The sequence below is a fragment of the Polyodon spathula genome, chromosome 23 (assembly GCF_017654505.1).
Source record: "Polyodon spathula isolate WHYD16114869_AA chromosome 23, ASM1765450v1, whole genome shotgun sequence".
Classification (NCBI taxonomy): domain Eukaryota; kingdom Metazoa; phylum Chordata; class Actinopteri; order Acipenseriformes; family Polyodontidae; genus Polyodon; species Polyodon spathula.
Genome location: NC_054556.1, coordinates 12,535,883 through 12,563,260, shown reverse-complemented (window position 1 = coordinate 12,563,260; position 27,378 = coordinate 12,535,883). Strand labels below are relative to the sequence as shown.

The 27,378-nt window shown below is 41.0% G+C and overlaps 1 protein-coding gene across 3 annotated transcripts in view; it reads right to left on the bottom strand.

Moving 5' to 3' along the window:
• The window catches only part of LOC121298169 (laminin subunit beta-2-like), an 81,072-nt gene that overhangs the window by 1,119 nt on the left and 52,575 nt on the right, over positions 1 to 27,378 (bottom strand). For all 3 annotated transcript variants that reach the window (XM_041225083.1, XM_041225085.1, XM_041225086.1), the window contains exons 14-34: positions 27,087 to 27,243; positions 24,321 to 24,461; positions 23,014 to 23,175; positions 22,718 to 22,839; positions 18,159 to 18,279; positions 16,796 to 16,988; positions 14,773 to 14,916; positions 14,065 to 14,296; positions 12,681 to 12,844; positions 11,733 to 11,957; positions 10,815 to 11,029; positions 10,103 to 10,199; positions 8,492 to 8,864; positions 7,060 to 7,244; positions 6,331 to 6,578; positions 5,617 to 5,823; positions 4,605 to 4,749; positions 3,322 to 3,529; positions 2,599 to 2,740; positions 1,076 to 1,252; positions 147 to 312 (exon numbers count right to left, since the gene is read on the bottom strand). In XM_041225083.1, coding sequence (XP_041081017.1) covers positions 147 to 312; positions 1,076 to 1,252; positions 2,599 to 2,740; positions 3,322 to 3,529; positions 4,605 to 4,749; positions 5,617 to 5,823; positions 6,331 to 6,578; positions 7,060 to 7,244; positions 8,492 to 8,864; positions 10,103 to 10,199; positions 10,815 to 11,029; positions 11,733 to 11,957; positions 12,681 to 12,844; positions 14,065 to 14,296; positions 14,773 to 14,916; positions 16,796 to 16,988; positions 18,159 to 18,279; positions 22,718 to 22,839; positions 23,014 to 23,175; positions 24,321 to 24,461; positions 27,087 to 27,243 — 3,824 coding nt within the window. The remainder of the gene's footprint in view (positions 1 to 146; positions 313 to 1,075; positions 1,253 to 2,598; positions 2,741 to 3,321; positions 3,530 to 4,604; positions 4,750 to 5,616; positions 5,824 to 6,330; positions 6,579 to 7,059; positions 7,245 to 8,491; positions 8,865 to 10,102; positions 10,200 to 10,814; positions 11,030 to 11,732; positions 11,958 to 12,680; positions 12,845 to 14,064; positions 14,297 to 14,772; positions 14,917 to 16,795; positions 16,989 to 18,158; positions 18,280 to 22,717; positions 22,840 to 23,013; positions 23,176 to 24,320; positions 24,462 to 27,086; positions 27,244 to 27,378) is intronic.

Sequence of the window (27,378 nt, the reverse complement as noted above, 5' to 3'; positions counted from 1 at the left end):
TAAAAAACATGAACTCTTACTCAGTTGCTTAAACGCTCGTCAAGTAGAGCTGTAACAATTAATCGATTATCGATTAATATGACTTACTTTACAAGCCTCAATTAATCATTCATGGATCTATTAATCAAACCAATACCCAAACATACCATCTAACTGCTTCATGTCCTTATTGGCTTTCTTGAGTAGTTCCTCTGCTTCCTTCTTGATGTTGCTCGCTCTCTCGGTCACGCTATCTATATTGCTGGTTCCATTGCCCAGTCCGCCCACCTTTCCTTCCAGCTCTTTGTACTTCAGCTCCACCTCTTCTAGATCCTGATCAAGCACAAGATCAAACAAATACATTCAATAATACATTAAACCCCATGACCAATTATTTTTACCCCAGTTTTTCTCCATAATTTAGAATGTCATCTCACTGATTCCCCCACCTTCAAGAGCTCAGGAGGCCAGTGGGTGTCCTATAATCTCACCACCAACCCAACCCTGCAGGTGTTCGTTTGAGCTTACTGGTCCAGTAGGAGCCACGACAGTCCCTGCCAATTTTGCCTCCCAAACACGTGCGAATCCCCAGTGAAGAGCAGCAATTTTGCACAGCCAGTAGTCACAAGGCAAACCTCACTCACCCTGCACACCACACGATCATGCCTTTATCAGGTGGGCTCCTCGGATACTTTTTACATATTTAAGATGGTTCTAATTGTAGTAGCCCTAAAACTACCTCTGGAGAACGTATACAAAATGGTACATCAACAGTGCATAACTTGATAAAGAACCTAGAATGTCCAACTATGGAATGATACAGTGAAAAGACAGTAAGGAATTATCTCTTGTTGTAGGACTCACTATAACTATCAACACTTGCTGGCATATGTAGTAACACTAAAATAAACTTTCTCAGTGAAGGCATTGAAACATTTGTCAAGAAATGTCTTTTATTATTTTGACATGTAGCATTGAGAGGAAACTGGCATAAACAGGTTGACAGGCAGTGGGATAAGCCAATGCATCCTATTTGCTCTTTTCATTAGGAAGTACCACAAGAGGAATATAAACCCCATGTGGGATGGAATCTGACCTTGTCCAGCCCCATTGCTGCCTCGGTTGCCTTCTCTGATAGGGCCTTGGCTTCTTCAGCCATCGCTCGGTTCTGCTCCATCTTGTTGCGCACAGACTCTGCCTGTTTGGACAGATTAGCCAATCGCATCATGGCATCCATCTGTTTATCTTCAATGCCTTGGAGCTTGCCTGTGATCTGTAATTATCGAGGAGAAGGTCAAAATAGAAACCCACTCTAGAGGAGAGGTTATGTGACTTGGAGACAGGAATTAGAAAATATATACACAGTAATCTTACCATTAATAAGCAGTACAAACATGAATTCATGGGTATGTCTTTATAGACGTTTACCATAGTAAAAGCACAGCAAAGTGTAATAAAACACAGTAAAAGCATGGTAAAGCAGAGGTACGTCGTAAGCATTGTAAAGAACAGCGAGGTATGAAAAAGCATGTTAATAGACATGGCAAACCAGGGTAAACTGGTAAATGCATACTATAGCTATGTAAAAAGCATGGCAAAACTGCAAAAGCACTGTGGTAAACTTTTGTAAGGTTGACATTCATTGTTAAAACTTAAATGCCCAACAATATCCTCATGCCAACATTAAGTTTGCATGCCCTACTTGAGTTCTGCTTCCTCCTGTAGATGTGTCTACTGCAGACACCCAGTAAGCTCAAGTAACCCACTCTGGTACACCTCTGAAAACCTTGAACTCTTCAGACTTGTCAGTGCTCAGAAAGCAGTTGCTGTTGTCACGGTATGGGCTTACCACTGGCCTTTCATTACTATTAATTTACTATTAAACAAATGAGCGATTACATTTTTGTACTATTGTTGTTTTTTTTTCTTCTCTGCAGATATTCAAAATGGTACTTAAAAGTATGAGACTTGTCACCATTTTTCAGCATACTGTAGTGAATTACAGCCAAAATGAAAGAAGCGCATATGTTACTTGTACATTCCTTTAAATAGGGTAATAATATCTTTGAGGTCAAATACCAACCCCCTGCTTCCTCAAATAAGGCATGCAAAAAGAGCTGTGCCAGATATAACGTGTGAAATAACATGTGCTCCTTTTAAAACTCCATGTGTGAGTGAATAGAAGTGCACGACAGGAAGTAATCTGATTAGATTTTTTCTGTAACTTGTAACTGTAATGGTGCCTTTTTCAGACAGGTAATGAAACATGGTAATGCATTATATTTTAAATCAAAAAATACTTCAGTTACTTTTAGTTACATTAAAAAAAAAAAGGACAAGGGAAAAGGCATAACAGGGAAATTAGAAACCGCTGCAACAGTGCATGGCAATCTTTACATGCCACATGAACGAGCTTTTCATATCATCTTGCAATAAAATGGCATCAGAGGAGGGAAAATAGCTTGGTAAAATGTAAACTGCCTGATAAGTAATGCGAGAAAACAGACTGCATGATCAGAACTCTACAGGAACAGCTCCACCATCTATCATAATATTACTAATGCCCTACCGCTGCTACAGTACATACTGAAGCACAGTGAAGAGAAGCAGGAGCTGTACCTCGGCAGTTGCATTCAGCACGTTCTTGAGGTTCTTCTTTGCTTTTTTCACTTCTTTCTCTGCTGTGTCTGTGGTGGAGCGGGCCCTGTCCAGAGACTCCTTGGTGATGTTCACCAGGTTCTCCACTCCATCTGCTTGGACCCTGTCCGGACAACAGAAACACACACTGTAAGATCGCAGTTAGTTTCCAATACCCGAGAAAACGTCTCTGATACCATGCTTCTATCTGCCATTGAACTGAACTGATCCAAAACCAGTTCAGTTTATTTACTAGCTATTTTCTGATTTTCTTAGGAAATAAATAGAAAAAGGCTGAAAAACATTTTACCCATCATTAGCAAATTGCTGTGTTTATGATTAGTATGACTTTATTTTCACCGTGAATCAGGTAAAGCATATTTATTCTGCTGTAGGTTCCACTGATACCACCTAAAGTCTTATATGCAGGTATTTAAAGTTAATCATTGAACACAGCGGAGGATCAAATGTGAAGCCAACATGTCACAGCGTTTGGTCATCCGGAAACCAGTCACACTGAAAATGTGAAGTGTGGATCTCAAATGGTTTACAGAGTTAAAAAGCAGCGACAGATGGGAAATGCTGTGGTTAGGAAAAGTGATTTGTATCCATTTCAAAGAGGATACGGTTAGACGTCTCCTCTATTACAGGAAATGGGCTCTTTTTGCACTGTATTTCGATTAGCTGTAGACTGAAGGAACATACTTGGCATCCTTGGCCTTCTCTAGAAGCTCGTGAGCGATGGTGAGCTGCTGAGCCGTGGCGTTAAGGACCGAGCTGACGTCGCTGAGGTTCACAATGCACTCCTTGATCTCCTGGATGGTCTTGGTGAGGTTGCTGGCGCTCACGGGGAGTGAGATGGACAGAACCTGCCGGGCCACCAGCTCGATATCCTGGGGGTCTGCTCCATCCACTGCAATAACAAAACCAGACTGGTTTCTTAAAGGCTATACAAACTGCAGATGTATTTTGTAGGTACAATTTTAATTGTGTTTAGACCTGTTTTTTCTTTCTTGTCACCTCAGTACAAGAAAGACAATGTGGTTCATTTAATGATGTAAAAAACCACCACCTCTAAATATTATTAATCTTACTGGTGCTTTCACAAAGGTGTAATGCCCCCCTTGTCACTGAATGATATAAAAACATACTGGGTAGATACATTTCATAAACTTCAAATACAAAATACCTCCTATCTGGCATGTTAAGCTATGCTCACCCTGTAATAATAGAAATCATCTAGATAGTGGTCAGTAATATCTGTGTGATACAGCCACCAGAAAGTTCTTGGTATTGCGTGATTTATTTTGAATGGAAATGTAAACCTAATGACTTACAGTAATGTTAACTGTGATGTAAAGTATAAATACAAAGCTGTTTGATATGACAGTCTTTCAATAAGGGGATAATGGCATTGGTGTGGTGTGTTACAAGGTAATAATGGAGCTCTGAGTCAGTAAAGCCCAAGACTGGAAGTGGACCAATGAACAGCAACGTCATTATCGCTATTATAATAGAACTTTTTAAAGTTACTTATGTACCTCTTTGTCTTAAATACTCATAGTAGTCCACTGAAAGAGGTAACACTTTGAGAGCGGGGCTCAAGCATTTCATTAGTAAGCAGTGTTGTTAAAGCAGGTGTCTTTAATTAGTGTCATCTTTTCAGTTACTGTTATAACAGAAAGTTGATCTCCATAGAAAACAATAGGAAAGCATTGTTCAGTTGTTCTATAATCATTAAGAATAGAGAAAGTCTATAGGCTCTTAATACAGAGTACTGCTTGTATGCTGCCAGCACAAGGTAACCTTAGAGGTCATTGCAATTGAATTGATTAACACACATACACAATGCAGTCACCTGTTAGACAAAAGGGAAATATACTTTTTATGAATATATGTGAAAATGTCATATACTGTTTCAGTATATTACAGTCAACATTATTTTGCTCAGAAGAGCCAGCGTCACTACTAAATATAGATGATCTGACCAGTCAAGAAGTCTCTAATCTTCTGGATGAATTTTCTGAGTTTCTGGTTGGAGCTCACGATTTCATCCTTGGTCCTCTGTGCTTTGGTGAGGGTCCCCTCTGCCTGGGCTTTGATGTTCTGAGTCAGTTTTGCAACATCCTGAAGCTGCGAACATCAACAATGCATGAATAGAGAGGGTTCATCTGTGGTTACTATGCCATGGAAGATCCACAGAGGTAAACGTCTCCATGGTCCTGGCAGGACAACAGCAACAGAAGAACATTAACACCACAGACAGCAGTTCAATTAAAACATACTTCCCAAACCATTCAAAATTAGAGCTTTCTGAATTGATTCATCAGAAGCGGACATGCGGTTCTTCTAGTCGAAAAACGTTAGACTCTAATCAGACAATAAAAACATTCAAACCAAAAATGACAGCCCTTACCATTTTCAATAGTGATATACAAAGCGGGCAATGATAGCACAAGGGCAGCTGCAATGTGCGAGCAGAATGGTAACACAGTGGTAACTTTTTTTCTGTTTTACCAATTGTATCTTAATGATATGAGCAACCAACACACACTGGAACTCCATGGCTGTACAATTACACCATGAGTTCTGCTCCATTATGGTTCTATCTGCACTGTGAAACCCAGATGTAAAGCTTGATGGTAACACCCTCCAATTGGGACTACCACCAGTTCCATTAGTTGATAAAAAGATGACAGATATGGAAATAGTTCTTGGTAGCTATTGGCTTCGTTATACTTAAAAACAGCAGAATACAACATTTCACAGGGCGATATCAATTGCCCAAAAAAATAAAATAAGGAGAAGGGACGCTCAGTAAATATTGTTACGCCAAAAATTAGACTTGCTTGTTTTTTATTCTGCTGCTGGTGGAAATGAAAGGGGATTGTCTCAAAGCCAACCAACAGCTGGCAGGAAACAATTATAGACAAATGTCTGAATTAAAATGTCTACACTCAGTTCTGCCTCTCAATGCTGATTAGATTAGCTGGGGAATACCTTCTTCTGGATGTTGTCGAGGTCCTGAGCAGCAGCTTCGATCTCTCTCGTCTTGTTCTGCACGAGATTCAGCGCTCTTATGGAGGCACTCAGAGTGCCGTTACAGCTCCCTCCGCCGCACTTCCGGTTCCCAAAGTCATTGCGGCAGTTCGCCCCCCCGCAGGGATCTTCAGCGCAGCCCTTTCCATTTTTCTTACTGCCACAAACCTTGAAAATAAAAATACAAACTACTGGTTAATTATTATTATTATTATTATTATTATTATTATTATTATTATTATTATTATTATTATTATTATTATTATAATACTACCTGATGTTATTTTAGGTAGTCCAAAATTAATGCTAATGAGGGTCATTGTTCAGTTCACTGATGTTTTAAAAAAGCAAACCCAAAATCGCTAGCTTTATAATGTAGCCATCGCTTTATTCTGTTAGCATGCATTATAAGTCACGTTTCAGGGGGGCATAGTACATACAGAAATATAAACAGTGCTCACAACTGACAAAGCAACCGTCCCCAGGCTGGGGGATCAATTCATTTTCATGAATGAGCTTGGGGTTATTTGGAATGTAACGCTTGCTCTCTTTATGCCCACTCATCATAAATGTATAATATTCATATTATGCATGAAAGTAGGTAGCTGGGTCGAATCCTCGGAGGATTCTGATAACCCCACCCTGACCTAGCTTCTCATCACATAAATACAATACCTTTGCACTCAGATTGTTGATGCTCTTGTCCAGATCCTTGGTTTTCACCTGCAACTCTTTCAGTGATTTCTTCTGCGCTGTCATGGTCCGGAAGAACTCCTCCTTCTTCTTGTTCATCAGGCTCTCAGTCATGTTCCTCATTTCCTGTGATTGCTCCACGGGGCTGTCCGGACCCAATATTGAGGCATTGGCTCTCCGCTCTGCATCCAGGGACTCCTGGTAGTACTTGCGGACATTCTCAAATTTCTCTGGAAAACAAGAGGGGGACAAAACTGAAGGACACATCTTTCATGAAGGGAGCAGCTGCTCAGATGCCTGCAAATGGTAGAGTAAACAGCCCTGACTGCAAGTTGAAGAGCTGCTCTAGTTGCTTACCACAGACATGTTTAATGTAGGCAAGATCAGAAGTGTCTATATCAGTAAGCATCAGCACTATTTAGAGCACTGCTGTGTATTACTAGTAAAAACTAAAGGAAACTTGATCAAAAGTAGAGGATCACTAGGTGGCCCTGGCTCTTAGGTCTCCAGACAGTTTGACTCATCTAGCCCGTGTTACATGTATCTCTGGCAGACGAGAAATGAAGATGGTTGCACTCTGGTGTGGCTGGTGACTTGACTGCAGTCAAAATCCATCAAAATCTTTCAACAGGATTCATTGTTTTCTGTATTGCTTGCTAGAAAAAAACGAGTTCAAGTAAGCATGCAGCTGCTGAAAAGTGCTGAAATTACCGCTGGTCCCTGCAGAGATGAGGTTCTCCAGCTCTCTCCGCCGCTTGGTCACAGTGTCGTTCAGCTCTCTCAGCTCAGTCTCCAGCTGGCCCAGGCGCTCTCTCTGTTGCTTCTCACTGTGCGAGGTGCTGTTCAGCTCTCCAGACAGCACCTGCAGCCTCCTGTCTGTGTGCACCACCTCGTTCCTGGAAAAACAATGCAGCACCATTTATAAAGAAGAAGCTATTATTATCCCCCGCTGGCTCTGACGATATAGTGAAGGAGGAAGCACATTTATACATACAGTATGTATATCGCACTTTAGACTTTTGTGTATATCTAGAGAGCCTCGTGACCTATTGTGATGAAGCTTGTCAAGTTATTGAGTGTATTATAGTCTGGGGGTAAATGGATGCATTTTTCCATTTGTCTGTATTCAAACTTATTTTTACATGTGCATACTGTGGATGTAAGTCATGCTGAACTGCTTTGATGTCATTTGTATCTTTTAAACTAACCTCAGTGCTAAGTTGAGCCTGCCAAAATAATGTAATCTATGATGTGATTGAACCCAGACCTCCAGAGATGAAAGACTGGTAGCATTCCCCACCCACTTCATTACTTTGAAATACGCCTTGGCAATTAAATCATTATTTTGTGTTAAAACGTGCACATGTGTTACTATAATCAACCACTAGATGTCTCAGCATCTATAACGTTTAGAAAATGAAAAGAATGGTGACAGAGTCTTCATGTGAGTAACTGTATTGGTAAGTGCACTGCTGGAAATCTAGGGAAGTTACATAATAAATTGAACTCCTCAGTGTATAACCAGCATGAGAACTGATTCTCATTCTCAGCATGAGAACTCCTCATTTCAAGGAAATCCTGGAATACAGCAGCAGTGCACAATCACACTCAGTAGCAAGCACAAACCTTACAATTCATGTTTTATTATTGAAACATTAACTGCATTGTACTAGCTACTCTGTACTTCCATTTGTGTTAAATTATTTAATATATGTACTTACAAGAGAATCATATGATCAGGAAAATAACTTTGTTAAAGGAATACATTGTACCGACTGCATTTGAATATTATTTATTATTTTTCAGTTTATTATGCCATGATATGTGTTCCTAATCACTATGTATTACGGTTTTTAACAGCCTGCTTAATAAAATATGGAATTACTGTAACAAGGCCAGAATAAAACAAGACTACAGTATGTAGGGATGTGCAGGGGAAAAATCCTCCTCTCATAAACAGTGTTAAAGATCTAAAGTGGATAATATCTGACAAATGTTTGTCAGGGTTCCAATTACCCCCTGACTCCTAGTTGGCATGTTTATACACACATGGGTTCAAGCAGTTGCATGCCCTAGCTCATCTCAATACCTACAAGTATCCCAAGTTTCATCGCTAGCTTTTCGGAACTGTTTCTTACTGTACCTTAGCCGATCAGCGGTCTGGTGGACGCTTTGGTAGAGCATCTCTGCGGAGCGGTCATTGATGAGGTTCTGAATCTGAGCCAGCTTCTCCTCCAGTTTCTGGATGCGCTCCACATTGTAGTCCGAGGTCACCCCGGACTCCTGGATTTTCTTCACCCTCTCCTGGATCTCATCAAGCTCTCGTCGCAGCATGCACACCAGTTTGTCCCACTCCTCAAAGCAGGGGTGGCACGGCGCACACCTGGGGAAGCTGCCGGTGAAACCACGGGCACACTGATCACAGCGGCCCCCCGTCACCCCCTCCACGCAGCTGCAGTGCCCCATCTTTCGATCGCATTGGAGCGTCAGTGAGCCAGAGGGGTCACAGTTACATGCTGGGGGGAGGAAACACAGTGTCATTATCCCAAAATGATCACTTTTACACTGGTGTCCATTCACTCCACTGTCTCACCTTATTGACAGCAGTAATAATAAGAGACTTGACTATAGCTCACAGAGTAATTCCATAAATCTTCCTTGTTGTGCACTTCCATTCATTATATAGATCTCAAGTGTGCAGTTTTGAAAGAAGCACATGCTATAGTAAACATATTTTTATTATTTTAAAACGTGCTACACAAATCTCTTTGCAAGCCATGCTTTCAGTTAGTGTTGCACTTATTTCATGTCATTCACCAGCCAGCTGCTTCCTAGATTAACTGACAGGCTTTCAGCCAGTAACATGCTTTGACCCAGAAGACACTAATGAAGTAAAATGACCCAGGAAGAGCAAGTCTAACAAATTACCTGAAAAAAGGCATAGAAACTGATAACATCCTTTAACCTAAAGTACTACCAGAGATCATGTTTTCGATACATGCATTTCTTTAAAAACTGTACATTTGAGACCTATTTAGCTAATGGGAGTGCAACACAGGTTAGATTTACGGAATTATTTTGTTAGCTACAATTACTTAAGTCACAGAAATTAGTCAAACATTCAAGCATTTGTCAAATTGTATCACTGTGTGTCTAAAATTATGCATGAGGCATTATTGACGGTCACCTTTGTTTACATTCCCAAAAGCTACCCCAGGCTTGTTCGTTCTACCACTTACAGCAGAAGGAGGTTATAAATGACACGGTCAAGCTTTCACCAGTCTGAGTATGTCATGCTGCAGTAGGAGCATGCTTATTTGACTCACAGAGGGTACAGTAGTGGTAAGCATAGTTAAAGGAAGAGGCTTTTCTCCTTACAGCTAAACCACAGCACCTTTAAGAAAGTATACAAACACCCTACTGTCGACAGGTTCCGCTCTCTGATATACATAACAGGTTCAACAATGGATGACTGTATTTAACAAATGTGCAATTGGATATGCTGGAGTTAAACAGATTTCAATACACTTGCAATTTTTAAAACTAACTTGGGCACCTTTAGACGTATAGGCAGCCAACTACCTTCGAAACCTTTGAAATGTAGCTATAAGTTGGCTAAAGTATTTCCTTTGATGTGGTACTGAGACTATAGTACAATTGCCTCTTTATTATGGGTATAGATTTAGTTAGATGATCCCCCAGGAACTTGGTAGGTGTAGACCTGAAAAGACGCCTTGGTTACATCACTGGGTACCTGTGCACTCTGTGTTGGGGTCTCCCCAGTAGTTTTCCTGGCAATCAGAGCAGACTCTCCCTCCAAAGCCAGGCTTACAGAGACACTGTCCGGTAAACTAGACAGAGAACACAGAAAACAATGACAGCAATGCTGGTTAGAACAGAGGGCAGAACATGGTAGTTTTATTTTGTGTTCATTAATCAACAGCTAGGTATGTGTATGACATTGTGGGAGAGCGCAGTAGCATGGCTTTACTTTAAAAAGAAAGAAAGAGAGAGAACTATTTATTAGAGAGAATGTTGCAGTTAATGGAATGATCTAAAGTAATCTGGATTATCATGATAATTTTTAGCCAATAATTGTGTTTCTTGGACATTTCATCTGGGAGGTGAAACTGTCCCTACATCTTCACTGGCTTCTTTTCTACTAATACCACCTAACAGCTTCCCATGTTGACCGGCATGCTTTCATACATGCTTTGATCCAGAAGAAAGGTGACGTGAAATGAGTGAGGAACTGTAACACATTTCCTGACCAGTAAAGCATTCAAACTGGGAATCATGTTTAAAATGAAAAAAACAAACAAAAAAAAAAAAAAAACTTGTTTTTTTTTTTCAAACCTGCACATTTGAGACCTATGTACAGTAGAAGCTAATGGAAGTGCAAAACTGGAATTACTTTGTCAGCTGCAATCACTTTAAAGGTTAAAGACACTGTGGTTCCAACGTACCATGTTGCAGTCAGTCCCAAGGGAGTGCTGGAGGTAGCAGTTGCAGGGTTCACAGCCTCTGTCCCTCCCGAAGTTCCACTGCTCCGGGGCACACTGGTCGCAGTTTTGCCCGATGACGTTGGCTCGGCATGGGCAGGCCCCTGTGGTTCTGTCACAGTTACACACATCTCCGGAGCACTGTGACTGTAGCGTGCCGGCGATGTTACAGGTGCAGCCTGCAAGAAACAGCCAGCGAGGAGTCACTTTGAGGATTGATTGGAAGAGCTGATTCTCTTTTTTAGATCTCTTAGAAAAGTGTAGCATAGTAAAAATCAAAGCAACAAGTAATCAAGCACAGTGAGGCATGGTAAAGTGTTGTAAAACCAGAGAGGTATGATAAAGCATATTAAAGAGAGGCATGGGGAAAGCACGGGCAATCTGACAAATCACACAGTTTATAGTGGTGAACTTTCATATGGGATACACTCTAGCTTTCCACTGAATTATGTTTCCTTCTATCTGTTGAACATGAAAATAAACTCAGGAATATTTCGATTTTAGTGATTTAAATGATGTCAGTATTTACAGCAGAGTGTCTGTTGTTCAGTTTAACAAGTTATAGTAAGTAAAATGACCAGTTTTTATTTAAGAAACACACTTTCCACTGGTTTTGAATAATCAATCCGAGACGAACAACCTTTATAAAATTTGAAGAAGCAGTCGCCAACATTTTATGACATCTCTGCATGGTTTAATCACATTTGGGCAAGTTTTTCCCAAGATATAGCCTGCAATTGCTTAGCTGCACAGATTATTATTATTATTATTATTATTATTATTATTATTATTATTATTATTATTATTATTATATTTGTATTGAACAATTCTATATAATGAGCAAGATATACAAGATAGACAAGACAAAGAAACGAGACTCACGTCTGCAATCCTGAGCAGCTGCGTTGCCATAGTAACCAGGCTTGCATGCCGCGCAGGTCGGCCCATCGGTGTTGTAGAGGCATTTCAGGCACTGGCCGCTGTGTGGGTCACATGACTCGGGGTCTCTGCTGTCAATGTTGTTGTTGCACTGGCAGGGACGGCACTCTCCCCCAGGTCTCTCGGGGCTCCCGAAATAACCAGGAGAGCATCTGTCACAGCGGGGGCCTGGGCGAGGCAGAGAGAAAACAGTATTCAGTTCAGGAATAGGACAAAACAAGGCCCATATCATTACCAACAACTGAAACAACTAAATGGTAAATTACTAGTAAGGTCAACATTTTACTTGCCATGACATTTTTATAATTTATAATTATAAATTATAATTTATAATTATGGTTATATGGGACAATTTAAAAATGGCACTGTTTATTTGTTAACCTTTAAATCCTCCCCTCTACACCAACTGAGTAAACAAAACACAGCAATTTGATACCCATGCAATGTAAGCTTTACACAGTGTGGTTTCTTATACCACTCAGCCCCCTCCTCCCTTGGGGTAGCTGTGTATCCCTGTCTGCAGTGACAGATGACCTGAGTACCTGTGTATCCCTGTCTGCAGTGATGATCTGAGTACCTGTGTATCCCTGTCTGCAGTGATGATCTGAGTACCTGTGTATCCCTGTCTGCAGTGATGATCTGAGTACCTGTGTATCCCTGTCTGCAGTCTGATGATCTGAGATGATCTGAGTACCTGTGTATCCCTGTCTGCAGTGATGATCTGAGTACCTGTGTATTCCTGTCTGCAGTGATGATCTGATTCCTGTCTGCAGTGACCTCTGTGTATTGTGTATCCCTGTCTGCAGTGATGATCTGAGTACCTGTGTATCCCTGTCTGCAGTGATGATCTGAGTACCTGTGTATCCCTGTCTGCAGTGATGATCTGAGTACCTGTGTATCCCTGTTTGCAGTGACAAATGATCTGATTGGACGCCGGTGCAGTGGAACACGAGTCCCCATTGGAATGACCACTTCCTGGGTTGCCAGGACATGGACACGGGCGGCAGTGCTCTCCAGATCCCAGAATCGGGTTTCCATAGAAACCATCCAAGCACCTGCGAAATACATAAACTCTCAACTGAAAACAGGTGGCAGCATACAGTTAGGACTATGTAAAATATTACTATCGTGCTACTACAGTAATTACATAATTCATATCCAATACCTGGCCTTATCCTTTCAATCAATTTGTAAAGTTAATAAATGGCATTGATTTTTAATTCTACTTTCTCAAATGTTTCATAATCACCATTTAAAATGTCAGAGAACTCAGGAATTCTACTGTATTCACTAATAATACATTATTTTTTAAATATAAATGCATTTCAGCATAGAACTTGCCTTTAACATGCAATAAAATCAAGTGATTACCATTAGCAACTGTCTTTAGAATTTCCTTCAACTTTTTTTTTTTTTTTTTATCGATCTTGAATAGAGTAACTTTAATGAAGTTACAAAAAATAGCCTATTTGATAGTGACTGCCAGATCCCAGAATCTCATCAAGCAGCTTCTTGAAGGATCCCAGGGTGTCGGCTTCGAAAATATTACTGGGAAGTTGGTTCCAGACCCTAACAATTCTGTGTAAAAAAGTGCCTCCTATTTTCTGTTCTAATCTCTATTTGTGACCCCTGGTTCTTGTTTCTTTTTTCAGGTCGAAAAAGTCCCCTGAGTCGACATTGTCAATACCTTTTAGAATTCTAAGTGCTTCTTTGTTCAAGACTGAATAGATTAAATTCTTTTAGCCCGTCTGCATATGACATGCCTTTTAAACCCTTTTATAATTCTGGTTGACCTTCTTTGCACTCTTTCTAGAGCAGCAATATCCTTTTTGTAGTGAGGTGACCAGAACTGAATACAATATTCTAGATGCAGTCTTACTAATGCATTGCACTGTTTTAACATTACTTCCCTTGATTTAAATTCAACACTTTTCAAAATATATCCAAGCATCTTGTTGACCTTTTTTATAGTTTCCCCACATTGTCTAGACATTTCTGAGTAAACATAAACTCCTAGGTGTTTTTCATAGATTCCTTCTTCAATTTCAGTATCTCCCATATGATATTTATAATGCACATTCTTATTGCCTGCGTGCAGTACCTTACACTTTTCTCTATTAAATGTCATTTGCCATGTGTCTGCCCAGTTCTGAATCTAGTCTAGATCATTTTGAATGACATTTGCTGCTGCAACAGTGTTTGCCACTCCTCCTATAATAACTGAGCTAAAAGCCCACACTACATTAAATAGAAAACAGACCCGCTTGGGACCAACCTGCCACAGTGATGCCCACTGGTATAGTCCCTGCAGCTGGTGCAAGCCCCAGTCTGGGGGTCACACGTCTCAGAGTGCCCGTTACACTGGCAGGGCCGGCAGCTCGGGAATCCCCAATGCCCAGGCTGGCAATTACTGCACTGGCGTCCAGTCGCACCATGCTGACACCGGCACTGACCCGAGACTGGGTCACACAGACTACTGACCCCTCCCTGAGGGTGGCAGTCACAGCCTGGAGGGATATGAGGTGTGCAGTTAATTACAGACACAGTAACACAGTGGTACATTAAATCCTTTAATATAGTGATTTTGTAGTTTTCCATGCTTTTCCCAAACTTATATGAATTTACAGTGCTTTACTACACTTCTCTGTGCTTTACAACAGTATTCTTTTACCATAGCATGCTGCAGTTAACTTTGTTAGCTCCTGTAAAATGAATTACACTAGTGTATCTATACAAATTTCTGACATTTTTTTGCAACTTGGCTATCATATACTACCAAGTCCATGTCATTCAAAAGAGTTGGCCAAGCTCATTAATGATTATAAAAGTAGAAATAATAATGCTTATAAAACATAGTCCTTTATAAATTCATGTCGGTGGCATGGATATCGACTGTACTGTACATGGCTTTCCATACTGCTGGTCCACCTCTATCCTTTCACCCCCTGGTGTAGATGGTGGAGGTTTATTGAAATGTACTTACTGTGGCAGCCATATGGTCCGAAGCCATATGTCCCTGGTGCACACTGGTTGCAGCGGCGTCCGATCACGTTGGGTTTGCACTGGCACTGCCCACCAATCTTCTCACAGACTGCACTGAGAGAGCCCTGGAGGTCACACTCGCAGGCTGCAACCGAAACAAAGGATAGGCTCATCGACCATTCAATTAGACCCTTACAGTGCAGGTGCATTAAAAAAGAACTGCAATTAGTGTAAGTTCTGCTGCCATCAAAGATATAATGGTTTTGAGCTGGGCCGAGAACGTTCTACAAAAGTTTCTGTCTTATAAAAGACACATTTTTTTTACCAGTCGATAGATAGTCTCTGAAAAGGCAAACATACTCAAATGGTTATGTGGCAAAGTGCCCCGCCCCTGGGCTATTTATTTGTGTTGTATGTTAAGTGTAGTGTGTTAATGTTGGTGTACTGTAGTTGGTACATGGGATAATATGGGTTATGAACACGAGTGACTTAAAATGTATATTTGTATTTAAGCACGAGGATTGCACAGCACTTCACGTGCAGGTAAAATGTAATATGTGAGCATGGGGAATTGCAAGAGACTCCAATTGAATGATTGATTAGCAATCGAGTCTTGGTAAAGCTGCATAAAAGCAGCATGTTTTCACTCACTTGGGGTTGTGTGTTCGGTGAGTGAAGACCGGGTGTGGAGACGGAGGTAATAAAAATAGTTAAAGCTAAAATATCAGCTCACCGTGTTGTCTCTTTATTTTGGCTAAAGTGCTGTGTCCTGTGTTTTGTTTGTCTTTACAACCTTTTATTTTCTGCTTGTTCATTTATTAAATGCTGAGCACAACCCAAGCGCTCAGCTTCACTAAACTCCACCTCTCTGTTGTTTATTTGTTGGTTCCTGGTTCTGGTCTGACATCACCCACTACAGCTGTCTTCGTGACAGGCTACCATGTAAAACAGCCATTTTCAGAAACACACTTGTGTTGGTGTTCTCTCAAGTGTGCCTCGTTAATGGCTGTGCATATACACTCATGGCTTAAATCGGGGTTTCCCAGACTGGGGGCTGGAGACTTCAGGGGGGCTGTAACAAATAAAATGTTCCCAAGACTGGGGGATCAATTCATTTACATGAATGCTGCTGTTAAGGGCTTGAGGTTACTTAAGTTTCCTAAGTCTTGTTAAAACAGAGTCGAGTCACGTGAACCCTACGGTGACCACCTTTTCAAAATGCAAAAACGGGACACACTATTTACATTTTTTTTACTGTTGCCCCTGAAGAATGGTGGGGTGGTGAGCAATGATTAGTTGTAGTGATTGTGAGATTAAAAAGATTAGAAATGGAACCAGCATAAAATATTTTTGAGCTAGTTTTCCCTTTAAGTCTGTATTTCAAATAGGTTTATTTGTAGCTTTTGTTGTTGTGGACTGTTTGGCTGTCACTGTAGTTGCTTTTCTGTCTTGATGGCAACGCGCTTTGTTTATTCATTTTCAAAAAGGGAAACTCAGGAAAGAACAGAAATGTAGCACTCTGACTTAAACACTTTACAGCTTGTTGATGCAGACTCGTTAACAGCATGAGAGGGGGTGAGATGTCGATGTGGTTAGTTGTGCGTACCATGTGAAAGATTTCTGGGAGTGCGCCTGGATAAAAACATACTTTTTTTTTTTTAACTGGCAAGCGAGTGAGTGTCAGGCATTGAAAAATATTGTGGCTGGGGTGGTGCTATGATGCACTATAAACAGGTATGCTATGGTTTGACTGGCACTACGCTGTAAGATTGCACTGTGTCTACAAATTTGGGACAAATGCCGTCCCGGAGGCATTAAGCCTGGGACCGGGACTTGATCTTTACATTTGGGGACTTTCCCGCCCATTTAGGGACGGGTGGTCACCCTAGTAAACCCTAAAGAATACACAAAAACAGCAGCGGGAACAAGTGGCCCACAAGAGAGAAATGAACAAATAACCCCCAGATTCTGTAACCAATCAGAGCTGTAGCTCTTCACTCCTCTTTATCCTGTACTGTACTCACGCACTGCCCCGTCATGCAGGATAGCTGAGATACTACAGAGAAGCTTGGCACACATCTCTGCCAGCATGGGCACCGGCGCCACCAGAAACGAGTCCAGACACACATATCTCTCCATCTCCTCCCGGTGGTGTATCGCGGCCGGGCTGTTTCCATGGAAACCAGGCAGTTCTGTGTACCTTGGGAACAGAACCAACTAAGAGAGAGAGCAGGGAGATAAGATGGTGAAAGTTAGTGCAAAGAAAAGGTCTACTGCACACAGAGGAATAAAAAGACTACTTTTTGCTGTTTCTTGCTAGTTACAATTGTTTTATTCCACTCAAAAAAAATGTAGCTTTGCTTTTCCATTTGCCTAAGAATGGGGAGTTAATTTGCCAAACAATTTGAAGTTTTGTCCCACCAAGTAATTAATTAAAGGAAACATTTTAAAGGATAACTAGTGTTAGTTATCCTTTAAAACTTAATTGATTAAATATTATAATTTTGGGCCTCAAAACATCTTGGTTGGAGTTGACTGTTACACTTCTACAAGCAACCAGTAGGTGGGGTTGTATATCTAAAAGAAAAACATGAAATAACAAACCCATGGTAGGCTACTGATTCAATAGAGGAGACAAAAATATGTTAAAGTGAAAAAATGAAAGGTAAGTCAATTACAAACTACTATCACTTTATTGCTTGTTTATTTATTGCAGGGAGGCAATTTCAAGCTACAATAACAGGCGGTGAGAGTTTAAGATTCAGAGCCAAGATTTCAGGTTGTAATCCCACCTCATCTTAACCTTGAGTAAAGCTTAAAATCCCAACCCAGATAGCAATGTCATCTTACACCATTTTCACACAACTTAAATAATACCCAATTAACACACATTGAGACCAAGTGATTACCCTTCACTCACCATCACGTTTTCATAAGGAATAGTGTATAACATGTATCTGCAGCTATGCCAACCAGGGGCGTCGCCACGAGAAAGGGAGCTTATATCAGAATACCATGCCCTATACCTGCCACTTATATTGGTAGCGGTGGCCATGGATTTCACACCCCCTTACATGTCCCAATAATTGTTATTATATTTGTGTTTCAATAAAATATTCACAAGTTAAAGCTCCAGGTTACTCTTATCTAGGTATGGCATCTTATCTAAGTGGGCACAGAGTATAGCCAAGCCCAACAGACAGTGGCAGGCACTGAAGGAGGACCCACTGAAGCATAATTATTTATTACAGTACTGCCACCTGATAAAGTACAGGCTATTGACTTACTCATAATGTTATTTGTCTTCATTTTTACATCACGGAAATGCACTGCGCTGTTCAAAACATCTCAGAAAACATCAGGCAGGTAAAGCACATTTTGACTCACTGAATCGATCAGTATGAAGGCTGTCAGGTGTCTCTCCGTGACTCTGAAGCGCTGGAAGCGGATAGCCACCACGTAATGATTGTTTGGCTCAAAGCAGAAGGGTCTGGGCATCTTTATGTACCTGCAGAGAGTGAAAACAAACCCACGTCACTGAACACACAACATCACAGACCCCCTCCACGTTACAGCACCCCCATTCTGAACCACTACACTGAACACACAACATCACAGACACCCTGCACATTACAGCACCCCCATTCTGAACCACTACACTGAACACACAACATCACAGACACCCTGCACGTTACAGCACCCCCATTCTGAACCACTACACTGAACACACAACATCACAGACACCCTGCACGTTACAGCACCCCCATTCTGAACCACTACACTGAACACACAACATCACAGACACCCTGCACGTTACAGCACCCCCATTCTGAACCACTACACTGAACACACAACATCACAGACACCCTGCACGTTACAGCACCCCCATTCTGAACCACTACACTGAACACACAACATCACAGACACCCTGCACGTTACAGCACCCCCATTCTGAACCACTACACTGAACACACAACATCACAGACACCCTGCACGTTACAGCACCCCCATTCTGAACCACTACACTGAACACACAACATCACAGACACCCTGCACGTTACAGCACCCCCATTCTGAACCACTACACTGAACACACAACATCACAGACACCCTGCACGTTACAGCACCCCCATTCTGAACCACTACACTGAACACACAACATCACAGACACCCTGCACGTTACAGCACCCCCATTCTGAACCACTACACTGAACACACAACATCACAGACACCCTGCACGTTACAGCACCCCCATTCTGAACCACTACACTGAACACACAACATCACAGACACCCTGCACGTTACAGCACCCCCATTCTGAACCACTACACTGAACACACAACATCACAGACACCCTGCACGTTACAGCACCCCCATTCTGAACCACTACACTGAACACACAACATCACAGACACCCTGCACGTTACAGCACCCCCATTCTGAACCACTACACTGAACACACAACATCACAGACACCCTGCACGTTACAGCACCCCCATTCTGAACCACTACACTGAACACACAACATCACAGACCCCCTCCACGTTACAGCACCCCCATTCTGAACCACTACACTGAACACACAACATCACAGACACCCTGCACGTTACAGCACCCCCATTCTGAACCACTACACTGAACACACAACATCACAGACACCCTGCACGTTACAGCACCCCCATTCTGAACCACTACAGAGGACACAGTGGAAACCTGGCAGGAGGTAGCAAGTAGAGTTGACTCTTCAGGTGCAAGACCCTTGCCATCAAAAAGTTAGTAAGTGAAGTACATGAAAAATCCCCATTTACATTTTCAGAATGGGCACAGCAATTACAGATGTACACAGCTAGTGGTTATCATTTTCAGTGGTTGAAAACAGACATCAGTTCCGAAGCCTGAGAAAAAATGATCTAAGCACAACCAACAATACAGAGATAGAGACAGAGCACATACATCATATCAAACAGGTAGGACATTCATTTAAATAAAGCTGTACAATGAAAACCATGTACAAACATAACCCTGAGCCTCGTAGTTTGTGTTATCAGCCTCTTGTTCATGGCAGACAGTGTGACAAGATGAAATATGACATTAGTCCAAATCCCATCCCAACACAAAAGCCAGTTGCGATGGGGAGATTATGAAGGCCTCTATTCAGCTTTTTTGGAACTAATGAGACGAAGCCAGGCGAGAGAGAGGACAGAGGTCCCATTCACTTGTTGGGAGGGTCTCCGAGAATAAAGAACCCTCCCTTTTCACAGTTAAACAAGCTTTACAGAGGTCACACACACTCAGGCACTCAATACAATTAGTAACAACCGAAGCAAAACCCTGGGACAAGCATCGCTAGACAGAAACACAGATTTTGCGGTTAAACTCCCTTGTGAGTTTCCCACTCAAAATGGTTTCCATTGGTCACCCATTCATAGGTTTCTGAATTTCTTATAAACTGTATAATACAAAGATATAGCTATCAAGTAGAGTTTTGAAGATAGTCTCACCCTGTGATTAGGAGAGGGTTTATTTTCTTTGGTTAGGAACTACGACCTTGAGATACTGTATTTCACACTGTTTAAAGTTCACCAAGCTGATGCAATAATTCATTAATGCTTTCCTTTGTTTCAGTGCAATTTCCTGTGTGCGGAAGAAACACAAATCATTGCAAACATGACGAAATATTGAAAACACTGAACAGGCAAAGAGCCCTTACACAGCAAAATATAATATTTGTACTGTCAACATGGCTGAAACGTGAATGAACCAATATTAGTGAAGTGCTGAATTGTGAATTATGGAAGAAGCACTGTATTTGGAAGAAACGTCAATTCAGCTGCTTAATATCTCCCTTTTCCGTCCTCCAGGGAACCTCCTCATTGCTTGTGCTTCCCGGGGTAAGTTCACACCCACATCAAAGTTTTCAGTTTCAGAAATGTAAAACACACTCAGTAGTTACTAAACAGGAAATGAATAGCAATTTAGCATATAGAGCTCCAAAGAATACATGTTTGCACAATATGTGTTTCCTTTCAAACCACAGAATGTCAGACATACATAGTAAAACACTAAACCACTGTGTAATCAGCTATGTGGACTCCACAGCTGGTCCAGGGTAAAGTATGCTACGTAGTGTTGTTTTATGCCACATATTTAATAATTAATTTAATATTTAATTTAATTTAGTAAAACCAAATAGGATTAATATATGTTTATCGCAAACCAAACTGCATTTATCTGAGATTTCAAAGAGATTTAGCAGGCTTGAAGTTCACAATAAACATGACAAACTGATGAATGGAAGTTAAACTTTTACAAAAACAGCTATTTTTTTTATTTATTTTTAAAATGAGCCCTTAGCCCGTATAGTGCATAGCAATTAGAATTGTGCAATCCAGGTCGGAAAATAAGCAGGCATTCCTCGGCTTCACTGACATGACTAGGTTAATTTGCAACCTGTACAGGGAAACATTTAAAGAATGTCTGGCATGCTGTCAAATAGTTGGCCTTAATTTCTTTGGCACAGACAATGCCTGCTATTTATTAAGTGACCTACAATACAAAACCAAAGAAACTGCCAAGCAAAGCACGATGCCCCAGTGTGCCCCAAGGCATGGCATAAGCCCCAAGACTCCACACACACACCAATTGATATCTTTGTAGTTCATGGCAGCTGGGTGGTATCTGAGAAAAGCAGGAATTTTCTCAATGGACTGCCTCATTGTTTGCGCTATAGGAACAAACGGCCAAGTCTGGCAAAGAAATCCAAACCCCAAAAGGCTAAGGACCTTCTGCACAAGTCTCCATTGCTTATTCTAAATTGTTTTGTTTATTTAGTTTTTTTTTTTAATTTTGCAACATCGTACTGCTGCAGCAGGTGTTAACTTCCTGTCAGTGTTACATGTAACAGGAGCTCACCTGAGCCTCACACTTGCATTCTACAGTATGCTGTAAACCAACCAGGAGGGGTCTAAGATGTCTAACATTACAAAGAAAGTGAATGGTTTTCACCTGCCACTGGGATTAACTTGAAAGAGACTGTTTTCCATTAGCAGCAGATCAATATCAAACTGATTTCTATTGGGACAGCCCCAGTTAGGATTGCAGGCTGGCAGAACAACCCACTCCCACAGATGGTGGAAGTTCCCTAATGAGCATCCAATAGGTGCGAGAGACAGGCTGAATCAGAATCTCTGACTGCAAGAAAAATAGGTAGGCTGAACACAGAGGATGTTAATATAGTATACCTTCTGGGAAATGCTGGAGGTTGAGGAATTAATTTATAAAAAGCAATTATGCAATCATGTAATACATACAGATGGTCATGCAATTTAAGTTCTTCAAAGTGTACATTCAAACTATTTTAAACATTTTGCTTATAAATCTAAATAGTCCTTGTTGTATCACATCAAAGGGAACTTAGGTTACTGAAGAAGAAGCTGTTTCTGTACCTGTCAGGATCTCTGTTATGATTTTACTAAGCTCTGTACTCAAGCCAGTTAATCCTGGTCATGCACAAGCACCCAGAGAAAGCTGTGTTGAGGGTTTCCGTGTGCTCAAGGAAAATAGCTTATATCTTAATAGTAACGTCTTCAGGGACTGCCGTAAGCCGAGTTGGTAGTGTTTCTGTTTCGACAGTGTGTGGTGCTGACTGAAAATATTATGAAGAGCAGTTCACGTTTATGGTTACAACTGAACTGAAATGTACTTTGGCTTTAAAAAAAGAAAAGACCACCAATGCAGGTGTATAACAGAGAAAAGGTAAAGAGACGAGCTAGTTTGTTTTTTGGCGAAAAGTATCTATAATATTATTACTCCCACTAAAAATCTAACGCTGTATATTACCTCATTATTGACAAAAGTAATATAATTACAGTAACGAGTTACCCCCCCCCCTCTGCTCTTTAACCACACAAGCTGAGTGAGAATAAGGATAGAGATGGAATTGGTACCTCTGTTGATGAGGGAGTGTCACTGTGTACATCTGCTCTGAAGGAAGAACGTTGCCACAGCGTTGGCTCCTGGGTAATAGCTGAGTTGAAATGCTAACAATGGCTTCCCAATCTTCAGTGGACTGACAGAAAGAAAAAACAAAATGTGACACACACACACACACACACACATATATACACATACACACTTTGGGGCTTTAATTAAACTTTTGTAAAATATAACATTTTCAGACAATTAAAGACAATTTGATGTTTCGCACAGCAGATGGCTTTAAATCTGTTTGCATGGTTCCTACCTCTGGCTCGTATCGAATCATGACGTCGTAGTCCATGGAGAATGGGATGTTGTCGATGGTGAAAACCAGGCCTGCTCCATCTCTCACCCTGGCGAAGCCTGGGCCTGTCCAGGTCACCATCTGCCCAGGAACTCTCTCCCTGCGCACAACCACGACATCGGGCTGGGAAAAAGACACAATCTGCGCTGAGTCACCTGGCAGCAGCAACGTTTTACCTGATAAGCTATGTGCAAATCTATCCCTGCCAAGTCCTAGTTATCCAGACTGCAAGCAACAGCACAGGTAGAGAAAAGGGGGATTTCTAATGGCCAAGATAGAACCCATGTACCTGCTCTGATCAAAACTCTCAGATACTAATCTATGGAAGTGACAGAAAGCTTCCTATACATCAAGGGCCGGCCACTTCCTGTGTGCTGGCTCTTAAGAAATATGACCTGAAGATTTTTTTATTTAAAAAAATAAAAATGATTAAAAACATAAAACTTGGATGAACAAAAAGTGATTAAAAATAAAGCTCCATTGTACTAGACTAAAGATGTTGTGCCATTCTATAAACTACAGTGCCCTGAGGTAAAGACAAAATTCTTCAGATGCAATAATTATACAGCGTGCTGTTCATGTTTCCTGCTCAGGCTCGATGCCCTGGCTTCAGGCAATAAATATGGTAACTACCTGTATTGAATCCCTCAGGGACCATGATATCAACTGAAACTGCTTGCGTGCCAGCTTCAAACACACACTAAGATGGGAGAGAGATTCTATACTGGTGGTACAGGAACAACTGATACAGAGACAAAGATCATGTAGCCAGATTTAAACAGCAGCAGAAAACCTGTAACCCTACTCTATAATGACCTTCACTGTATGTTTCTATTACATTTATGAAGATTGCTTCTTATCTTAAAATGCATAAGCTCACCGTGATAATCCTGCTGTATGGACTACAATAAAGCTTATAACCTCTTGCAAGTTATAGCAGAAGCATTTCAATTAGGCTCACTTGCTATTCAGTGTCCCTACTGTTGAAATTACCTGTGCTAAGAAGTGGAACGATGATGCAAACATACATACACAAATCCAAAATTCATTGTAGAACACTGTATGTAAAGTAGCTTTAAAATAAATAAATTTAAATATATATATATGATATATATATATAGTATTATATCTATATTATATATATATATATATATATATATATATATATATATATATTATTCGTTTTTTTTTTTATCGCCGCTGTATTTAGGCTGAATGGTTCCGTTTACGAATTTTTTTAATTGGACACATTAAAGAAAAGCACTTACTGTTTGTTGAATCTGGCGGATCATCCTCAGTGCTGCCCTCTGCTGCTGAACCCTGGGAATCCGCCTGTGGCGGCGCACCCTCTTGGCCTCGGTGTTCACATATTCCAGGCAGTCGATCTCGGCCTTGGGTTTGGGCTTTCCCTTGAAAACAGAGAACAGCATCTGGGTTAGGGCAGTAGACCTCACTCACCTACTATACTAAAAATTACTAAATTGCTTAATGCTTAATTTAATTAATTGCTTAATTAAAACATTTCAATTCACACAGTTTTTTCCTATAACAAAAGTTACTGAATCTTCAACTGCATCTAGGTCACAAATGTATATTCCAGATTTAAAGTTGTGACTGAATTTAAAGGCAGGTTAAAGTTGTGACTGCTGCTCTGGAGCACAGGGAGAACCTTCCATACAGTTTAACTGTAAACCACATTATGAAGACCACTCAATTACATATTAGTTGTATGCATATCAACGTGTGACGGAGTGAGTGGTCATATTATGATTATATTATGGGCTTGCAGTGGCAAAGCAAACACCTTTCAAATGCCTCCACATTGCTGCTGTTTCACTCTTCTGTATGACGTGTGGGCTGGGAAGAGTGAGCTGTGAAGTGAAACAGAGGGAGGGAGGGAGGTCCTGCAATTTGACGCTTTGCTAGCTGCGAAAGGGCCTCTTGTTGAGGATTGAGGATGCTTTTCTGCCCCTTTCCTCCAGTGGGTCACCATGCTTTCCTGACCCAGTGGGGAATTGGAGAGACAGAGGAAGAGAATAGGGAAAGAAAAGGCAAATAGAATTCCATCTCAAAGGGACTTTCTTGATTGATGTAAGAAACCCTTGACTGGATCTAGCTAGCAATCATTTTATACTGCTATGTGAATCGTGAGCTTAGTAAATGAGGTCAGAAAATCTTTATCCTACCCTCCTAGCCTCCTACAAGTGTTTTACATTTGGCTTTATACAAATATTTCAACCTCTCAGTTATTGTAGGAACATTGCACGACTATAATGACCTACTGCTAGCGTCTTTTGGTGTGTAACCACATAAACCAGAAATTCTTCAATAGTTGGTTTTATGAAAATATACCAAATAATCAAAAACATGCTAAGGGGTCAAACATTGATTAAATTAAATAAAAACTGGAAGAGTATCAAAAACAAAAATGGAAGACTAGACCCAGCATTTTTAATAGGACACTGATTATGTTCAGAACACACCACTAACTTGAACAGAGTCTGGTCTCAGCTGCTTCAGATTAGTGAGGGTCGATTGCATCGTACATATTTAACGTCTGACAAGAGAGTTTTAAACTGTAACTACATGTCTTTAGATCTGATTGAATGCCACATTTTTTGCAGGTTATTGACAACTGATACTAATTGATTATGTTGATACACCACTAAATCATGTTTAATAATTTTGTGATGGCTGCTGTCCTAATTCTTCCGGGCAGGTTGGCAGTTACATATTTCTCAAATCTCCTTCAGGGTCACAGCAGCTGCAGCCTTGTATCGTGATGGATGTATGCTTAGTGCTGTAACTGCTGGGCAAGCAGTGGAGAGCCCTGAGTGAAACCTTTCTGTTTAGTGTACCGGTAATAAGACATTTTGATAAGTTACCATGATTTCAAGAAAAATATGGCTTGAATGAAAAAGCTTGCCACTGTTCTGACAGCTCATGGAGTGGATCTCAGCTTGTATCGTTCAGTACAGCTCCTTTTATACAGGTCTACAAGCTCAACGTCCTTTCAGCTGATCACAGCCTAAATGTGTAATTAAAGCCATGCTTTTAAACTACAGCCCGGGATGCAACTTGCATCTCAGTTAAAATAGACGCAGCTTTTGTGCCATGGTTAAATTGAAAACAGAGCAAACCACAGGTTTGTTACTAAAGTTCCATAGCCTCCTTCAACCTGAGCTCCTACATGCTGTGCTTTCTAAAAATGTTACTATCTAGGGTAAGTTTTTCACAATTTCTTTCCTGGATTCTTGTCTTCTGCAGATCTGCCAAATTCCCCAAAGGTTTGCTAATTAATTCAAACTGTCTGTCCATGTTACAAGTACTGCAAGATAACCATCTTAAAGACTCGTTTATAAACTGCACACTCTTTGTCAATTCATCTCCCACCCCCATCAACTATATCCCTTTATATGATTCCTAAAATAACTTTGGGAGAGACAGGACAGACTGCGATGGATTTACATAAAGCATGTCTATGGTTCTGTATCTATAAGAATCAAACATATACAATGATGATCAGCTTTGACTTCCTTTATATTTACAGCAGGGAATGCAGTTGTTGTGTCCTGTGCAATGCAGCTGTATGATTCCAGCTCTGATAATATGTGTGGGAGGGGGAGGTGGTGGTGGTGGTGGTGCTGGGGGGGGGGTATATAGCACAGCGGAATGTGAAGTAATGCTGGTACAGATATGCACACATCAGATAAGGAACCACATCCAGCTTTTCCAACAGGAATCACCTTGTCGAAATGTCAATAATTTTTGCAAAAGAATGTGTACAACAGTTCTCAATCTACATGTGTGACATATAGTCAGATACCCCCATATATTCTCAATAACATGTTAAGTGACGTTATTACCCAGTTTTATCACAATTGGGTAAGGAGTTTTCCAGATATATGGTAAGTGTGATATAAGTAGGTACATACCTACAGTGACCTCCACTATATCCCCATCGCCAGGGATTTCATTCCCTGAGGGGAGAGTATGGGACAGGATGAAGGGGAGGAGCTGCAGGGCATACTCACAGGCAGCAGGGGGTCGTCGGGGGAGTGTGGCACTGCGTCCTCTGCCTCATAGGTATAATAATCCAGACCTGCACAGAAGTAGCCAGGCTGCACATCGCCACACTGCCTGCCCATGATGTGCGGTCGACAGTCACACTGCCCGCTTTCCATCATGCACCTGGTTAAGAAAAAAGTAATTAAACATAAGCTTATGTTCAACCCCAGTATCCTCCTGAAATAAAGGCTGAGGCCAAAATATTAGCTGTGAAGGTTTGATGGTATATGGTACTAAAGTTGGTTAAAAGAACCAAGT